General features: G+C 45.0%; 1 protein-coding gene across 1 annotated transcript; it reads left to right on the top strand.

Moving 5' to 3' along the window:
* Positions 1-752: 752 nt before the first annotated feature.
* Positions 753-17,978, top strand: LOC108891732 (sodium channel protein type 4 subunit alpha B-like). The gene is given in 34 exon segments (XM_018689032.2): positions 753-954; positions 1,803-1,974; positions 2,160-2,297; positions 2,393-2,511; positions 2,876-2,965; positions 3,194-3,322; positions 3,458-3,546; positions 5,243-5,488; positions 6,341-6,404; positions 6,549-6,690; positions 6,866-7,078; positions 7,175-7,274; positions 7,843-8,009; positions 8,011-8,061; positions 8,320-8,343; positions 8,345-8,392; positions 8,485-8,571; positions 8,774-8,952; positions 8,954-9,131; positions 9,351-9,549; positions 9,637-9,812; positions 10,362-10,413; positions 10,484-10,638; positions 10,864-11,037; positions 11,940-12,062; positions 12,157-12,441; positions 12,640-12,691; positions 12,786-12,929; positions 13,091-13,188; positions 13,918-14,188; positions 14,507-15,122; positions 15,808-15,952; positions 16,069-16,146; positions 16,392-17,978. Coding segments are annotated over 34 exon segments (5,055 nt in total). The 5' UTR covers positions 753-865; the 3' UTR covers positions 16,554-17,978.
* The last annotated feature ends 894 nt before the right edge of the window (positions 17,979-18,872 follow it).

Below are 18,872 nucleotides of genomic sequence, written 5' to 3'. Positions count from 1 at the left end.
TCACCTGTGCTCAACTGTGGTCAGGAGCTCTTGGTGGAGACAGAACAAGGTCATAGATACAAACAGCTGTTTCCTGTGACTGGTTCTGGACTCAGAGTAGACCCGCTGGTTCAGTGGTTCTGATCTGGATCCTCCTGGACTCCTTGGACCCAGAACTCAGTGGAGGGATGGAGGTCTAGACAGAATGTGTTCACCTGTGTTTCACTCAGAGATCTCAGGTGTGAGTCTGACCCATGTTAGTTCTGGGGACAGATTTCAGACTGAAGTTATGTGTCCACAGTTCATCTGAGAGTTTGTGTTGTAAAAAGCTGGTCTCAGGTCAGTGGTCAGAGCTGGACCAAGTCTGATCCAGGTTTATATAACGTCCCCAAAACTGACCAAGACCAACGTGTGTGTCATGATTTTCTTATTAAGACACAACAGGAAGTGTGAGAGGAGGATTCTGGGAATCAGTAAATGTTGGCTCTGATCTAAAGTGTTTTTCACAATCAGACCCAAATTCTCTTCAACAATAAAATCCTTTGTCTCTGCTCGTCCATCCACAGGAAGTCAGACAAAGCCTCTGGGAATCAGAGTGTGTGTGTGTGTGTGTGTGTTTTGATGGAGAGCAGGAGGTCGGTCTGAAGCAGAGTTGTGTAGAGCTGCAGTTGAAACAATTTTCTCTTCAATTGTTAACACAGCGATGCCTCAGAGCAGGAACCTGCAGACTGAGACGACTCTGCAGATACATGACTCTGAGGAAACTGAAGATAAAAACAGAGGGAAACACCCAACGACTGGAGAGTCAGCGACATGCACAGAGAGGTACTGAGGATAAGAACAGGTGAGAGGACTCGGTGAGCTGCAGCCATTTACAAGCAGGAAAATGTCATTTTGGGATTTTTGGAGAGGTCAGGAGGAGAGAGGAGCACTGCTGAGGAGAACCAATCAGCTGAAACTTGATCCATCACAGCTGTAAGTGATTTACACACAACAACTTTAACTACACAAAAGTGTACTGAGGCGGTTAAACCTGGTTAACCTCAGGTGATCAGGTGAAGCCTGGTGAGCTCGTGTTAACTGAATAAAACAGGTGTGCGCAATGTTTCTCAGATGAAGAACTGATGGTTTGTCACATGTTCTCTGGATTCTTAATGTGTAATCTGAGATATAGAATGTGATAATTATTAGGACTTGTAGATTATGGTCAACACAAGGTTCACATTTCTGAAAATGACCTGTTAATGATAATCTGTGTGGAACATTGTACTGTATTTACTGAAACAGTCAGGGTGAAATATAACAGCTGTGGTCTGCAGTTACAGCCCCCTCCCCAGTTATTATATAAGAACTGAAATGATAAATCTGGAGCATGAAAACGCTGTCCACTACCTACCAGTTGTTTTGTTTGTCTTTTGGGGAAATACCTCACTACACACATCAGGAACCAGGTCACAGATCAGGACTGAATGAGTGAATGTTTAGTGTGAGGAGCAGAACCCAACTCTGGCCCCAGCTGCTGGACTGAACTCAACAACAGGAAATGGGGAGGGGGCGAGGGGGTTCATTATTGCAACATCTGGATCTGCAGAGTCTTCAACAGAGAATGTGGATGACACATGAACCACATTTATTATTCTGCAGAGGGAGGAAACCCCACACATCCCCTGACGCCCCCACATCACCAGGCCTCATACAGTTTGGGTCCCAACCCCCCCCACCTCCCCAAAAAACCATCCACCAACCCATATCAGGTCAGATCATTCAGCTGTCAGTGCTCAGTCTATCTGACATTTCCTCGTTGGTGACTCCTCCCTCCACAGGAAGCGGTTGCTCTGCGATGGTGCAGTTCGGGCGGAGCTGCGCGATGCCAGGATGGTGTCTCTGCTGCCCCCTGTTGGTACGGAGGCATTCAGACACTTCACACCGGCGTCACTGGAGGAGATCCAACGACCAAGTGAAGCTGAGGAGAAGGAGCAACAGGAGAGGAAACAGGTAGAGACGCATTGATCGGTTGTCAGGTACACAGGAAACAGGTAGAGAATTTTAAATCATGAGAATTCAACATCTCCTCTCTGATTGGTTGACTCTCTAATTGGTTGACTCTCTAATTGACTGACTCTCTGATTGGTTGACTCTCTAATTGGCTGACTCTGATTGGTTGGCTCTCTGACTGACAGGTAGATGAGAAGGACCGGCTCAAACAACCCGCTCACCTGGAGGCCGGGAAGCCCCTCCCATTCATCTATGGAGACCCACCCCCTGAGCTGCTCAACACCCCATTGGAGGAGCTGGATCCCTTCTACCAATCACAGACGGTCTCTCTATCTTCATCTCCTAAACAAAATCCAATGATCAGTGTGTTTTTAAGAGGCAGCCTGTGACCTCTGACCTCTGACCTGTGTCTCTGCAGACGTTCGTCGTGCTCAGTAAAGGAAACGTCATCCACAGGTTTAATGCTGAACCCGCCTGCTACCTGCTGAGTCCGTTCAATCGTCTTAGGACCTTCGCCATCAGGATTCTCGTCCACTCATATCCCTTAAGTCTAACAAGTCAGTGAAGGTCTAACGAGTCAGTGAAAGAGTGACGAGTCAGTGAAGGTCTAACGAGTCAGTGAAGATCTAATGAGTCAAAGTCTAACAAGTCAGCGAAAGAGTGACGAGTCAATGAAGGTCTAACGAGTCAGTGAAAGAGTAACGAGTCAGTTAAGGTCTAATGAGTCAGTGAAGGTCTAATGAGTCAGTTAAAGTTTAACGAGTCAGTAAAGGTCTAACGTGTCAGTAAAAGTCTAACGAGCTAGTGAAGGTCTAACAAGTCAGTGAAGGTCTAATGAGTCAGACAGGTCTGGATGTTTGTGGACACATCTGATGATGTTTTTGTTCCTTAAAACCTGAACCTGGTTCCGTTTGTTTGTCCTGTTGACGATTCTGACAAACTGTGTGTTCATGATGTTGCGTGATCGTCCGGCCTGGAGCGACACTGCAGAGTGAGTAAACACACATCAACACACACAGACACACACACAGGAAAATGACTGTAAAGAAGTGATGAGTGACAACACTGACAGCAGTGTCAGCGCCTCCTACAGGCTGCCATCTGAATCACAGCCACAGACTGAGAGAACAACCTCGGATCATTCCTTGTAAACTCAAACAAACCTTCAGTCTGATGTTTCTGTCACTCAGACCAGAACCTGTTATTATTATATTTACAGATACGTGTTCACAGCCGTCTACACATTTGAAATCATCATAAAGACCGTGTCGAGAGGCTTCTGCATCGGACGCTTCACCTTCCTCAGAGATCCCTGGAACTGGCTCGACGTCATCGTCGTCGGCTCAATGTAATAATCACTGACACAGCTGAAATACACGGCTTCATCCCGGACGTCAGGAAGTCAACAAGTTGTTCTTGTCTCTGTGTGGTTGTTTTATTGATGATGATGGTGATGGTGATGATGGTGATGGTTTGTCTTTAGATTTCTGACAGAGTTTATATATCTGGGAAAAGTTACTCCTGTGCTGTGGATAGTTCCCCGAACACTGAAGATAATCGCAGTCTGTCCCGGTCAGTGTTTGTGTGTGTTACTGTGTGTTACTGTGTGTGTTACTGTGTGTGTGTGTTACTGTGTTACTGTCTGTGTGTGTGTGTTACTGTGTGTTACTGTGTCTGTGTGTGTGTGTGTTACTGTGTGTTACTGTGTGTTACTGTGTGTGTGTGTGTGTTACTGTGTGTTGTGTGTTACTGTGTGTTACTGTGTGTGTGTGTGTGTGTTACTGTGTGTTACTGTGTGTTACTGTGTGTGTGTGTGTGTGTTACTGTGTGTGTGTGTGTGTTACTGTGTGTGTGTGTGTGTGTTACTGTGTGTTACTGTGTGTGTGTGTTACTGTGTGTTACTGTGTGTGTGTGTGTGTTACTGTGTGTTACTGTGTGTGTGTGTGTGTGTGTGTTACTGTGTGTTACTGTGTGTGTGTGTGTGTTACTGTGTGTGTGTGTGTGTGTGTTACTGTGTGTTACTGTGTGTGTGTGTGTGTGTTACTGTGTGTTACTGTGTGTGTGTGTGTGTTTGTGTGTGTTGTGTGTGTGTGTTACTGTGTGTGTGTGTGTGTGTGTGTTACTGTGTGTTACTGTGTGTGTGTGTGGTGTGTGTGTGTGTGTTACTGTGTGTTACTGTGTGTGTGTGTGTGTGTGTGTGTGTGTGTGTGTGTGTGTTACTGTGTGTGTGTGTGTGTGTGTGTGTTACTGTGTGTGTGTGTGTGTGTGTGTTACTGTGTGTGTGTGTGTGTGTGTGTGTGTGTTACTGTGTGTTTGTGTGTGTGTGTGTGTTACTGTGTGTGTGTGTGTGTGTGTTACTGTGTGTGTGTGTGTGTGTGTGTGTGTTACTGTGTGTTACTGTGTGTGTGTGTGTGTGTTACTGTGTGTGTGTGTGTGTGTTACTGTGTGTTACTGTGTGTGTGTGTGTGTGTGTGTGTGTGTGTGTGTGTTACTGTGTGTGTGTGTGTTACTGTGTGTGTGTGTTACTGTGTGTTACTGTGTGTGTGTGTGTGTGTGTGTGTGTTACTGTGTGTTACTGTGTGTGTGTGTGTGTGTGTGTGTGTGTGTGTGTGTTACTGTGTGTTACTGTGTGTGTGTGTGTGTGTGTGTGTGTGTTACTGTGTGTGTGTGTGTGTGTGTGTGTTACTGTGTGTTACTGTGTGTGTGTGTGTGTGTGTGTGTGTGTGTGTGTTACTGTGTGTGTGTGTGTGTGTGTGTGTGTGTTACTGTGTGTGTGTGTGTGTGTGTGTGTGTGTGTGTGTGTGTGTGTACTGTGTGTTACTGTGTGTGTGTGTGTGTGTGTGTGTGTGTGTGTGTGTGTGTGTGTGTGTGTGTGTGTGTGTGTGTACTGTGTGTGTGTGTGTACTGTGTGTGTGTGTGTGTTACTGTGTGTGTGTTACTGTGTGTGTGTGTGTGTGTGTGTGTGTGTGTGTGTACTGTGTGTTGTGTGTGTACTGTGTGTGTGTGTGTGTGTGTACTGTGTGTTACTGTGTGTGTGTGTGTGTGTGTGTGTGTGTGTTGTGTGTACTGTGTGTGTGTGTGTTACTGTGTGTTACTGTGTGTTACTGTGTGTGTGTGTGTGTGTGTGTGTGTGTACTGTGTGTTACTGTGTGTTACTGTGTGTGTGTGTGTGTGTGTGTGTGTGTGTACTGTGTGTGTGTGTACTGTGTGTTACTGTGTGTGTCTGACTTTGACCAAAGCCTGGTCCTAATGATGCCCCCCACCCCAGGCATGAAGAAGACTGTCGGAGCTGTCGCCCAATCAGTGAAGAGGCTTGCTGGTGTCATCGTCCTGACGGCGTTGAGCCTCAGTGTCTTGGCTGTGATTGGTCTGCAGGTCTTCATGGGAAGTCTGAGGCAGAAATGCGTCATAATGCCACTGCTTGGTAACCTGACCGACATTGACCTCACCGGTTACCATGACAACGAAACAGGAAGCAGTGACTTTAATTTCTACAAGTACATCAACAGCTCTGGTATAATGGAAACTACTGATTTATTATGTCTGAAAAGTGATCTGTAACTGTAACAGAAAACTCACTCCACCGCTCTCACCTGTAGCCTCAGTCTGAGGACGAGGAGTCAGGTGACCTTTAACCTGATGTGTTATCCACACCTGCTGAGATCTGTTCACAGCATTAGCCACACCACCTCCTGATGTAGTCTGATACACCGGCAAGAGGTCCGCCCACAGCCCAGCCTCCCAGGCTGTGATTGGACAGTTGATTTTATTTTGGTGCTGATGGCTTGTCTCCACCTGTGACAAGCTCCTTTTCACCTCCTCACACACACACACACACACACACACACACACACACACACACACACACACACATACAGACTAACATTCACACCTACAGGTGATTCACAGTCACCAGTTAACCTGCAGGTCTTTGGATTGTGTGAGGAAGCTGGAGAACCCAGAGAGAACAGGGACAACATGTAAACTCCACACAGAAAAGCCTCTATATCATATGTAAATTATTAAATTATTATTCTAGTTAAATTCAGTGGTCCATGCTGCCCCCTGCTGGTCTGAAACAGAAATACCTATCCACTGTGGTTCCTGTGATTTAATTTTAATTTGGCACAGAGAATAACAACAAATCATTCAGTTAGTTAGAGTTAAATAATCGTCCTGTTAAACATGTTTTCAGTTGACTTGTTACATTAAATGTTTATTTCACTTTATTTTAATTTGTTTTCATTCAGGCATCTTGGAGCTTCCATAACTTCCTTAACTTCTGTCTGCCTTTACCTGTGTTTTTTTTGTGTCTACCTGTCTGTCTGTGTTTACCTGTCTGTCTGTCTGCTTGTCTGTCTGATAGAGAATTATTACTACTTCCCTGGTCAACTTGATGCTCTAGTGTGTGGAAACAGCTCTGACTCTGGGTAAGTTCTCACGATTTACTCTGTGACATCTGCTACTACTACTACAAATACTATTACTACTACTACTACAAATACTATTACTACTAATACTACAAATACTATATACGATGATGGTGGTGATGGTGATGGTGATGATGTGTTCAGGCGCTGTCCAGAGGGCTACGTCTGTCTGAGGGCCGGTCGAAACCCAAACTACGGATTCACCAGCTATGACTCGTTTGGTTGGTGTCTGCTGGACATGTTCAGACTGATGACCCTGGACTTCTGGGAAAACCTGATCCAGCTGGTCAGTAACACACACACACGGATGGACACACATACACACACACACACGGACACACACAGATATTTTACAGATGATTCAGATCAGAACAGACTGAGTTTATCACCAGGTGGAAGGCCAGCTGTCTCACCTGTCTTTCTCTTACCTGTCTGTCTCTCACCTGTCTGTCTCTCTGCAGACGTATCGTGCAGCAGGTAAAATCTCCACAATCACTTTCGTGCTCCTCGTCTTCCCCACCTGTTCCTGCCTCCTCAGCCTCATTATGGCAGTGGTTGCCATGGTGTCCATTGAGCAGGACAGGGCAGACGTCGCTGAGGCCAAACAGAGAGAAGAAGAGTTCATTCAGGTCCTGGAGGTGATGAGGAGGAGGGAAGAGGAGGAGGAGGGGGAGGTGAGTGTTGGTGTCAGGTAGGAACTGAAGTTTATCCGAAACAGGAGGACCTCAATAATGTGTGTGTGTGTGTGTGTGTGTGCATGTGTGTTGTAGGCGGCCTGCAGAGTGGAGCTCTTAGAGAAACAAGACTCAGCACCACAGAAGAAGAATTCAGCCACAGTAATAAAAAACCAGGAAGACCCTGCCATAGGAGGTACACACACCTTTCTATACCTGTGAGGACTTGGTGCTGTGGTGTCTGCATGAAACTGTGATGTCTGATGTCACCTGTGTTACGGCTGTATGTTTGTGGTGCTCTGTCCCTTTCCTGTCTTCCCACCAACTCCACCCAGGTGATACCTGATGAGCTATCAATGAGCTGCACCTGGCATTAGTGAAGTGCTTAAAAGCTCCTGTGCCAGTGTCAGAAGGCAGAGGCGCCTAGTGTGGGACTGCGGGACATGTTGCCGCTAAGCTTGTTTCTTTTTGTGTTGCTGTTGTGTTTTGACTTTGTGTCTTTTATAGTCTTGGTTTCGTCTTCATTGTTGATATGTTTGTTTTTATGTTAATAAATGCAATGAATTTGGCTGTTCCTAAGATGTTTTCTGTGGCTGATTTGGGTCAATGGTGGAGTGTTGTGCGCGCTATAGGGCCACCCAAGGGTGGGGCGTAACAGTCTGATGTCACCTGTTAAATTACTGTCAGATTAACGAGGTTCTTTAGGTTCTGCAGGTCACACTCTCTGTAGAGAAACGTCTCAGTAAACAGTTGTGTTGTTTCAGACGACCGGATATTGTGTCCTCCATGTTGTCTGACCTGCCTGAGGTGGAACTGCTGCGGCTGCTGGAGGTGGCTCAAACAGCGGCTCTACACCTTGGTCACACACCCGTTCTTTGACTTCGGGGTCGTCGTCTGCCTCATTCTTAACACCATCTTCATTGCCATGGAGCCATTATCCAATGACGCCAGACTTTGAAGAGATGCTGAGCATCAAAAGCCTGGTCAGTGTGAAAGTCTAAAGGTTTTATATCTGCTGATCAGTCTGATCAGTCAGACTCACAACAAATATGAACAAACAAAAACAACAACAAAGACTCTGCAAACAACCACAAAGACACAAAAAACAAAGACACAAACCCAGCTGTCTGTAGGGGATGTTTGCCCTTCATCTGATAATCTGTTCCAGTAACACAGTTTGTTTATTTCAGCCAACACTGCTCAGTGTCTTAACCTTGACCTCTGACCTCTGACCCCCCCAGGTCTTCACAATGATCTTCAGCAGTTGAGATGCTCCTCAGAATCATGGCCATGGACCCATACGGTTACTTCCAGGTCAGACTTCCTGTTTGTTTCCGGCTCTGCTATGACAACTGACGACTGTTCCCATGGAATCGTGTATGATTGTTCTGTTGCCATGGTTACAGGTGAGCTGGAACGTCTTCGACAGCATCATTGTCATCATCAGTCTGTTGGAGCTGGCATTCGCTGATATTGAAGGCCTGTCTGTGCTGGTCAGTGTGACATCATCGTCATCATCATCATCATCATCACCATCACTGATCACCAGCTGCATCATATAACACAGTCATTCTGACTCCTTATCTGTCTCCTCACCTGTCTCTTCACCCGTCTCCTCACCTGTCTCCTTACCTGTCTCCTTACCTGTCTCCTTACCTGTCTTGCCACCTGTCTCCTCACCTGTCTCATGTCCAGATGCGGGTGCTGAGGCTGGCGCGGTGGTGGCCGACCTTCCACATGTTGATGAAGATTATCTGGGCCTCGGTCAGGGCTTTGAGGAACCTGACTCTTGTTCTGCTGATCATGGTCTTCACCTTCACCGTTGTTGGCATGCAGCTGTTCCATAAGGACTACAAAGACTGCGTCTGTCGCATTCGCGGAAGACTGCGAGCTTCCTCGCTGGCACATGAACGACCTGTTCCACACCTTCCTCCTCATCTTCAGGATTCTGTGTGGAGAATGGATCGAAACCTTGTGGGACTGCATGGAGGTTTCGGGTCAGAGCGTGTGTCTGATCTTCTTCATGATGGTTGTGGTCATTGGAAACCTGCTGGTGAGTCTCTTCCTGTCTCCCCATCTGACTTGAGATTGGTCTGATCCTCTAGAGTCCAGTTGGACCTTGATCTGGATGAACATATGGTCCAAGACTGAGGGTCCTTATTTAAATCTTGAGTAGTGAAACAGTTAACAAAGGTCAAAACAGTTTTTTCAGGTCCTGAATATGTTTCTGGTCTAGTTTCAGGTCCTGAATCTGTTGTCGGTCTTGTTTCAGGTTCTGAATCTGTTCTTGGCCTTGTTGCTGAGCTCGTCCACTGGTGATAATCTGACGTCTCCAAAAGAAAGAAGAGAAGGCAACCTGCAGATCACCATAAACCGGATCAAAGGGGGTGGGGCCTGGATCAAGACCTGGATCTTGGAACATATCTGGACTTTGCGAGGGAAGCAGTACCACCCCAAGCCAGACCACAAAGGTAGGTCTTTGTATTTCTGCAGGTACTCAGCAGTAGATTCAGAGTTCATGTGTTTTCAGCGTTTTTCAGGTTGTATTTTATCGCCAGTGGTCGACAGTAAGAAAGACGACACTAAGGAGAACCTGGGTTTGACCTCTGTGACCTCAGACCAGCCGGTGTCGGACATCAAGGCCCTCAAAGGTAACCGTGGCTTCCAGAGGGTCCCCATCGCGGAGGCTGAGATCGAGTTCAAGACGCCTGAAGACAAAGAGAAAAAGCAACTAGTAAAATATGTTCTACTGTTTTTTATTTTCCAGTTTCCACCTGAAACTCTTCAGCAGTGACTGAAGCACAAAGACTAACTGACATAATGATGACTGACAGATGAATACTTTATTTATTAACTGATTCACATCCTGAACAGTGAAGGATCAGAATAAAATCAACAGTAAATCTATCATCAGTGTACACAAATAACTTTTCTCTATACCTCACAGATACAGTGAGTAGTAGTAGTTTTAAGTTTTTAAGTTTTAGTAGTTTTTAACTTTCTGAAGTTTTACAGCTGATCAAGTTCAAGTTATCTTCACTCCTAATGAGATTCAGTGTGAAACAGAATGAACCAGTCCAGTCCTCCAGTCCTTTAACTCTTCACATCACAGATTACACAAATTCAAATGAATAAATGAATCTTATTTATTGTATAATTTTCAGGTAAAAGGATTCACTAATCAGTTTGTGATCCAACATGTTCAGGGTGAGAACAGGAAGTACTACTACTACTAATAATAATAGTAATAATAATAAACTTATTCATGACTGTCTTTGTTCAGCAGGATGGAGACAATCACAGAGAAAACTCACCTGAGGACTGCTACTGTGACGGTACAAACACACACACACACACACTCATCAGAGATCAATAACAGCTCTGATCAGCCTCTGTGTCTTCCAGGTTGTTACCGTTGCTGTCCATTCCTGGATGTAGACACTTCCCAGGGTACAGGGAGGGTCTGGTCTAACATGAGGAGAGCCTGTTTCTCCATTGTACAACACAGATACTTTGAGGTCTTCATCATTGTCATCATCCTGCTGAGCAGCGCAGTTCTGGTAAACAACATCACTACACGTCACTGAATAACATTAATATACAATGATAGACATGATCTAGTCACATGATCTTCTTTCAATAAGCTTCTTTTAAAACTTCACTTTGACATTCAGTCAGAGAAACCTCACCTGGTCGGACAGTGTAGGTAAAGTCCTGGGTAAAGACCTGGTAGACCTGGGCAAAGACATGGTAAAGACCTGGCGGTAACATGAGTGTGTGAACAGGTGTTGGAGGACATCCACCTGCAGCAGCATCAGGTGTTACAGATGGTTCTGGACAAAGCAGACCAGGTGTTCACCTACCTGTTCCTGCTGGAGATGCTTCTCAAGTGGATTGCCTTCGGATTCAAGAAGTACTTCACCAGCGTCTGGTGCTGGCTCGACTTCCTCATCTTGGCCGTAAGAACACGATCAATAACACTGACTGATAACTAATAACTACTAAGCTTAACTGATGCGTTGAGACTGACCCAACCCGCCGAAGGAAAATTGGTAACCTTGAATTTGGATTTAATGGTCTGAACTGAGTCACCCTGTCTAATATCAATAGGGAGGTTGTTCCAGAGGAGGGGGCCCGATAGGAGAAGGCCCTGCAGCCTGCTGACTTTTTAGCTCTGGGGACAGATAGCAGCCCTGCACTCTGAGAACGCAGAGCACGGGAGGGAATATAAGGGTTAAGAAGTTCAGACAGGTATAAGGGGGCTAACCCATTTAGAATTTTATAAGTCATTAAGAGAACTTTAAAGTCCGATCTAACATGAACAGGGAGCCAGTGAAGGGAGGCTAAAAGCAGAGTATAATGTGGTCAAACCTTCTTGACTTGGTTAGCATTCTAGCTGCAGCATTCTGAACCATTTGTAGACTTTTAGTGCTAGCATGCGGTAGTCCTGAAAACAAAACATTGCAATAATCCAGCCTAGAGGAAACAAAGGCGTGGACTATATGGAAAGAAAAGACCGAATCATAGCTATATTGCGTAGGTGAAAAAAGGCCGTCTTTGTAATGTCTTTAATGTGATTGAAGGAAAGAGCAGGATCAAATGTGACACCCAGATTTTTGGCTGTTGTACTTTGAGAAATCACACAGTTGTCCAGGGATATAGTTACTTGATCAAACTGGTGTCTATATCACTCCGGGCCATTAACCAGCATTTTAGTTTTGTCTGAGTTAAGAAGCAGGACGTTTCGAGACATCCAGCTTTTAACAGAAGACAAGCAGATCTCTAGTTCCCTAATTTGAGAGGCAGCCTCTCTTTGATCCTTCAGCGTTAAACTCATCACCAGGTGTGCTGTGTCTTCCAGATGTCTCTGATGTCATTGACTCTTGGCATGATGGGATACTCTGAACTGGGAGCAGGTGTATCTCTGAGGACTCTGAGAGCTCTGAGGCCCCTGAGGATCCTGTCTCGCTTCCAGGGCCTGAGGGTAAGACAGGCACTTTAACCTTAGTCAGACAGACAGACAGACTCTGTAGACATTCTCTGTACCTGTCCCACTCTGTGTACCTGTCTGTCTGCAGGTGGTACTGAGGACTCTGACATTAACCCTCCCGTCCATGTTTGACGCTCTGCTGGTGGCTCTGGTTGTCTGGTTGATCTTCAGCATCATAGGAGTGAATCTGTTTGCTGGAAAGTTCTATTACTGTTTTAATGAGACATCAGAGGAGTTCTTCACACCTGATCTGGTGAACAACAAGACCGAGTGTTTAAATCTGATCATGGCGAACTTCACTGAAGTCCGCTGGAAGAATATCAAGGTCCACTTTGACAACGTGGCAATGGGTTACCTGTCGCTGCTGCACATGGTTAGTGTGAAGTCTGAGCACACACTGAACATGACACAGAAACAAACCTCCACCACTGATGTTTCATATTCAACCTTCATCAGAGTTTGGATCAGAGAGTTTAACTGGAGCCTGACAACAGTTCACCTGAGTTTACATCAGCAAAGAAACTTAAATTAAGTGTTTTTCTTATGAAGTTCTGTGTTGTTTCTCTGTCAGGGCTGTATCAGCGGCTGGTTGGATGTCACATACGCAGCAGTGGACTCCAGACGAGGTCAGTACACCTGGTGGTTCAGGTACTGGTACTAATACAGGTACTGGTACTAAGACAAGTACTGTGTGTGTGTCTGTGTGTCTGTGTGTGTAGGTGGAGTCTCAGCCCGTGTACGAAGCCAACCTGTACATGTACCTGTACTTCATCTGTTTTATCATCATTGGACGCTTCTTCACCTTCAACCTCTTCATCAGAGCCTCCATCAACGCATTGGACCAGCTGAGACACAAGACAGGTTTCTATCCATCCTGAGAGACAGACAGGTCAGAGACAGACGGGTTGACACAGATGGGTCAGAGACAGACAGGTCAGAGACAGACAGGTTCAGTGTTCAGTTGTTTTTTCTTGGTCAGTTAACTCTGGTGTTTTTTTTTTATTCTTGTCTTTACTTTGGAGGGAAACATGTTTTCATGACTGAGGAGCAGCAGAAACTTTCCAGAGCCTTGAAGAGACCGTTCTCAGAGAAACCTCAGAAACCTGTTCCACGACCTCAGGTGGGTTCACTGACATCCTGTCCAGGTGTATTCAGACCACACAGTCTGCCCAGGTGTGAAGTTCAGGTTATAGCAGATCTCAGAGGAAATCAGTTCAAACTGTTTCAGGTTCTACTTTTATTCCCATGAGTCAAATCAGCTGATCGGCTGTGTGAGTCCTCACCTGTGAGTCTTCACCTGTGAGGAGCAGAAGCTCAGACTGAGACTGTTTCTGTAGTATCCCAGTTACTTGCAGGTAAATATCAGCTCCTGGCTAAACCAGCTGCAGTATTAACCAGTAACCTGTGACCTGAACCAGCTTTCACAGTCACTGAACAGGTGAATTTTTTTAAAGGAGTCATCTCCACCATTTGAATCACACATACCTCCTGTGGATTATATTCTGTGGACTTTAATATGTGGTGTCTGTCAGCCTGGTGAAGTGTGTCAGGAGCTCAGGAGATATTTGGAGGTTATAGTTTGATCCTGGAAATGAACATAAAAAAAAAACTGTATCATCTGCTAAGATTCACTAAGAAGAAGAATCACTGAGTTCATTAGTGATCCGAGTACTTTAATAAACTTTAAGAGGTTTAAGATTGAATTAAGCTCTGTGATACTTTTAATAAATAAGGACATGATCGTCTGGATCTGTTGATTCTTCACCATTTAAAGAATCTACATCAGGTTTTTCTAATAATCATCATCCAGCTGTAACACCCTCTGTTCTTCCTCCTCCTGTCCTTTCAGAATAAGTGCCAGGCTCTGCTCTTTGACCTGGTGACCAACCCTTATTTTGAAGTCTTCATGGTGGTGGTGATCTGCATGAACGCAGTGGCTCTGATGGTGGAGACAGATGTGCAGACTATAGAGAAAGAGGAAATACTGTACTGGATCCACTTCATCTTCATCATCATCTTCTTCATCGAGTGCCTTCTGAAGATCATCGCGCTCCGACAGCACTACTTCTCCGACTGCCTGAACATCATCGACCTCGTCATCGTTTCCCAGAGCATTGTAGGTGAGTCGCCCAGTTTTCATCTGGTGATGTCATCATCTGAGGCTGTTTTCAGTTTCAACCAGGTCCAGACCAGCTCCAGACCAGTTTTTTAAGTATCGTGTCTGTGACTCGGTTAGGACTCCATAAAGAGGTGTGATTTTAGATCTAAACTGCAGCCAAACTACAGGAACTAACAACACCTGCTGGCACCTGTACCTCACACGGTACCTGTGCTCTTTGTGGACCTGTGAAACTGTAACTCTGCTGCAGCTGGTGCTACTCCTTATTTATAACCCAGAAGAAGAAGGTGTTTTAAATTTCTCTCTTTCTTTCTTCTAGGTGTGTTCCTCGCTGACTTACTGGAAAAGTATTTGTTCTCATTAAATCACGTGCTCCCTTTGCTCCGATTGGCTCGCATCAGTCGTATCATCCATCTTGTTCCTGGGACTCGGGGGATCCGGACGTTGCTTTTGGCCTTTAGGATGTCACTTCCTGCCCTCTTCAATATTTGCTTCCTCCTCTTCATCCTCATGTTCACCTTCTCCATCTTTGGCATGATCAGCTTCGGCCACATAAAGTATGGGGCCATGATCGACGACATGACTAACTTTGAGACTTTTGTGAACAGCATGATCTGTTTGTTAATAATGACCACGAGAGTCGGATGGGACGGTCTGCTGCTTCCCATCCTGAACACACCTCCAGACTGCGACCCATACATCGAGAACCCAGGATCGACCGTCAGAGGAGACTGTGGCAGCCCAATGGTTGGCATCATCTTCTTCGTCTCCTACATCACTCTGTCCATCCTGCTGGTGGTCCAAATGTTTATCACCGTCGCCCTGGAGATCTTCAACATGGACGACGCCGAGCACCTGAGTGATGACAACCTGCAGATGTTTTATAAAACCTGGAAGATGTTTGACCCTGATGCCTCACAGGTCATAGAATACAGGTCAGTCCCAGCCACATACAGTCCAAACTGCATTACCAGAAAACAGAATTTTCCTGTTTCATCTCACTGATTAAACTTCAATAAATTCTTAGAAACTAAGAAGAAACTAAATCTCTCAGGACCTGTACAGGACTCTAACTAACTCTCAGAAATTCTATGGGACTCAAGGAAAGATTATTCCAATCAAAGGATAGGTTAGACTGAAATGTAACTTGAATCAAATTATCAAATTTGTCATTCAGTGCTGATGACCTGAATAGGATTATTTCAGATTTTTTTTTCATTGAGTTGGAGGAAGTTTTTAGACAGACTGCTGCTGGATCCAGATTTTATGAACATGTGTCATCAGCATAGTAATGAGAGAAAATCTTATGGTTATGTGTCGTTCAGCCAAGTGGAGACATGTACATAGAAACCAGACCAGACTTTATCACAGAGCCCAGAGGAACTCCTCACTTCGGTGGAGCAGCAGAACCTCTCAACAGCAGCGTCTGCACCTCTCACAGTGTCTCAGACCACAGATTAAGAGCCTAAGATTTGCTGTAAATCAGGACAGACCCCCAGGATCACCCCAAAGTAGATCAGACTCAGCGTTGTGCTTTGATTGAAATCCAGACTTTGTGGACCAAAATATGGACTTTAGTGTTCTCTAGTGGTCTATGATGGACTCTCCTGTGTTTTACAGTCAGCTGTCAGATTTCTGCAGTGCTCTGCAGGATCCTCTGAGGATTCCCAAACCAAACACCCTAAAACTGACCCACATGGATCTGCCTTTGCTTCCTGGAGACAAGATTCACTGTGCAGACATTCTGCTAGCGCTCACTGCACAGGTAACATCATCATCATCATTATTATTATTATTATTATTCTTACTATTATTATCAGTAGTAGTAGTAGGAGGAGGAGTGGTATTAATCTCAGTGTCATTCATATTATATGTGTGCAGGTGTTTGGTGATTCAGGAAAGATGGACTCTCTCAAAGACCGACTGGAGAGAAAGTTTACAACTGACAACTCGTCCAAGGTTCTATTCTATTCTATGTTTTTACTTTGTATCCAAACTGAGTGTTTTATTCAGTTCCCTGGAGCTGTTTGACATTATCATTATTCTTGTGTAATTCTGCAGCAGGATGTTGTTTCCATGAGCTACATCCACTAAACCCTCTATCCTGAGTCTTTAAGTCGTGAGCGTCTCTAAAACTGCACAGAGAACACAGTAAAGAGACAAACTTCCTACCTGATATCACAGTTGTTTCCTGTTTCCTACAGGTGCCGTATGAACCAATCAGCAGCACTCTGAGGAGGAAACAGGAGGAGGTGGCTGCGACGGTGATTCAGAGAGCATACAAGAAACACCTCCTGCAGCACAGAGATGCTGGGGAGATGGGGGCAGAGCCTGCAGGTGAAGCCTCAGGTGCTTCAGGTGTTTAAGGCTCCTCCCACCCTCAACATCCCTGACTTCCTGTCAGACGAGAACCTCAGGGAGTCTGTTGTTGTAATGTTTCCCCTTTCTCCTGTTTCTCTTTGGACAAACTGTGACGCTCTTCTGTTTTTTCTGTCTTCTTGTTCTGTTTGTGTTGAGGGGTTTTCTCTGTGGAGCTGAGTCCTTGCGTCAAACAGATAAACTTCATTTAACCAATAATCCATGTTAGTAAGACGTATCTAACACTTATTACTGTGGCTGATCTGCTGTCGACCATTAATGCCTTTAGTTTCATCAGACTGATCATACAGTGTTTTTAATGTCTTCAGGAGACTGATACTTTTTGATGGACACTGAAGATGACCAATCACAGAGCTTCACTTTGGTGTGATATCATCATACCACTATCATGGTATTGTTCTGGTGTCAGCACACTAACGTGCTCGCAGTGACAATGTTCATCATCAGTTTAGCTTGCTAACATGTTAACATTAGCTAATTAGAGCTGAGGCTGATGGAAACATTGTTAGTTCTGCAGGTCTTAAACCAAAGTATGAGACAGAGTAACATGTTGACCTGATGATGGGGTGAGACATAAAGTCAGAGTAAAGTAGACTAAACTAAACTAAACTGGGTCAGATCAGACCACAGAAACATGTTGAGTTTGTTGGACGACAGTAGACTGATTAAAACCTGTGCACGTTCACAGTTATACTAATATTTCAAATATTATTTTCTCAAACTTCATATGATTAAATGTGTATTATTTCCTCCTGACTGTGGCCTCATACTCTGCCACCAAAGTCCAGAGAAAATGCTCCAGTGCTGATGATGATCGTGGCCTTAATGTGATTATTTTATATTTCATCATTAATCTACATTTAACCATGTATTGGATATATTCTCTAACAATACTCACCCTTATGTATTGATCAGCTGGTTAACTACTATCAACAGTTTATTTGTGTGTTTCTTCTTCACAGAGACAGTTTTGTCTGTGTGGATCCTAAACATTTCAACAGTTATCACCATCAGACTTTCCCAGCTCATTACTCACATTAAGACAATTAATTTTTGTGTTACAAGCTTTCTGAAAGTTTAAATATAACTTTGTCATTTTCTAATTAAAATGTACTGATTTGCATTAAAGTCCAGAGCATCTGAAAATTTGATAAAACCAGGTTCACGTCTTGTTTATGTTGTTGACATTTTAGAGTCAAAGGTTTTTACAGAGGTGAGTTTTCATTAAAGAAAAATCAGTTTTCTCCATGTCCCTCCAACCCCCCACAAAAACCTCCCACCACCTCATGTTCAGTTTTATAGATCAACCACTGATCATTTTTTACTTTTTCATTCTTTATTTTACCGTTTTGATGCTGTTGTTTTCTTGTTGTAAAATGTAATCAAAGAAATAAATGCAGTTCTATACACTTCGTGTTGAAAGGAGATGTTTGGTCTTTTATATTCTAACTGGGTGTGTCTCTAATAATCATTATAATGACCCCCCCGCCCCCCTCACGGGGAGTCTGATTGGCTGCCTGTGGCCCTGTGAGCAGCAGCTGGTGGTAGGAGGAAAGTTTGTGTCAGTGTGAGTGAAACATGGAGAGGAGGCGGAGGCTTTAGTGTCTCAGTCATGGATTCAGAACTCGCTCCGGTTCTTCTGGTTCTTCTGTTTGTTTCTTCCTCCGCTGTCCGGACGGTTCGACCCGCAGCTCGCTAACGGACTGACACCTGGCTCCGCCTCTATGCTGCTCAACGCCTCGGTGGGACGGGTTTGGAACTATTGCATTCACCGGGATTTAACTCCCGCTTCTGCGTCTCGAGATAACTTCTGTTGTGAATTGGCGCTATATAAATAAAATTTGACTTGACTTGACTTCTGTCCACCGCTGCGTCCACATCCAGAGACGAACCGGGATCATTTTTCTCTCTAGTGACCGAGGCTGCGCGTCCCGGAGAAGAAACTCTGTTCCGATTTATATTCACACAGACTGATCTACACGAGTTCATCTTGATCCGCCTCATGCTGATCCTCCACAGCCGGGGCTGTATGATCCAAACCAAGGAACTGGTAACTCGGTCAGTATTCACAAATGGCTCTGCTTCGGTCCGGTGCCGCCGTGTGTCTCCACCGCCGACTTCCGGATCAAAGTTCGTGATCCTCTGCCACATTTTCTGCGCAGAAACACACGTTTTCAGGTTTCCTGTACAGTTAAAAGACAGGACACCGTGTGCTCACTGCGGGACGCGCGCAGCCTCCGCACCACCACGCAGGCGCTCCTGAAACTCTGTCCCGCCTCTCCACCTACTAATGCCGCTCAGGTGTT

The sequence above is a fragment of the Lates calcarifer genome, linkage group LG10 (assembly GCF_001640805.2).
Source record: "Lates calcarifer isolate ASB-BC8 linkage group LG10, TLL_Latcal_v3, whole genome shotgun sequence".
Lineage (NCBI taxonomy): Eukaryota > Metazoa > Chordata > Actinopteri > Centropomidae > Lates > Lates calcarifer.
This window is presented reverse-complemented; position numbering and strand designations above follow the sequence as displayed.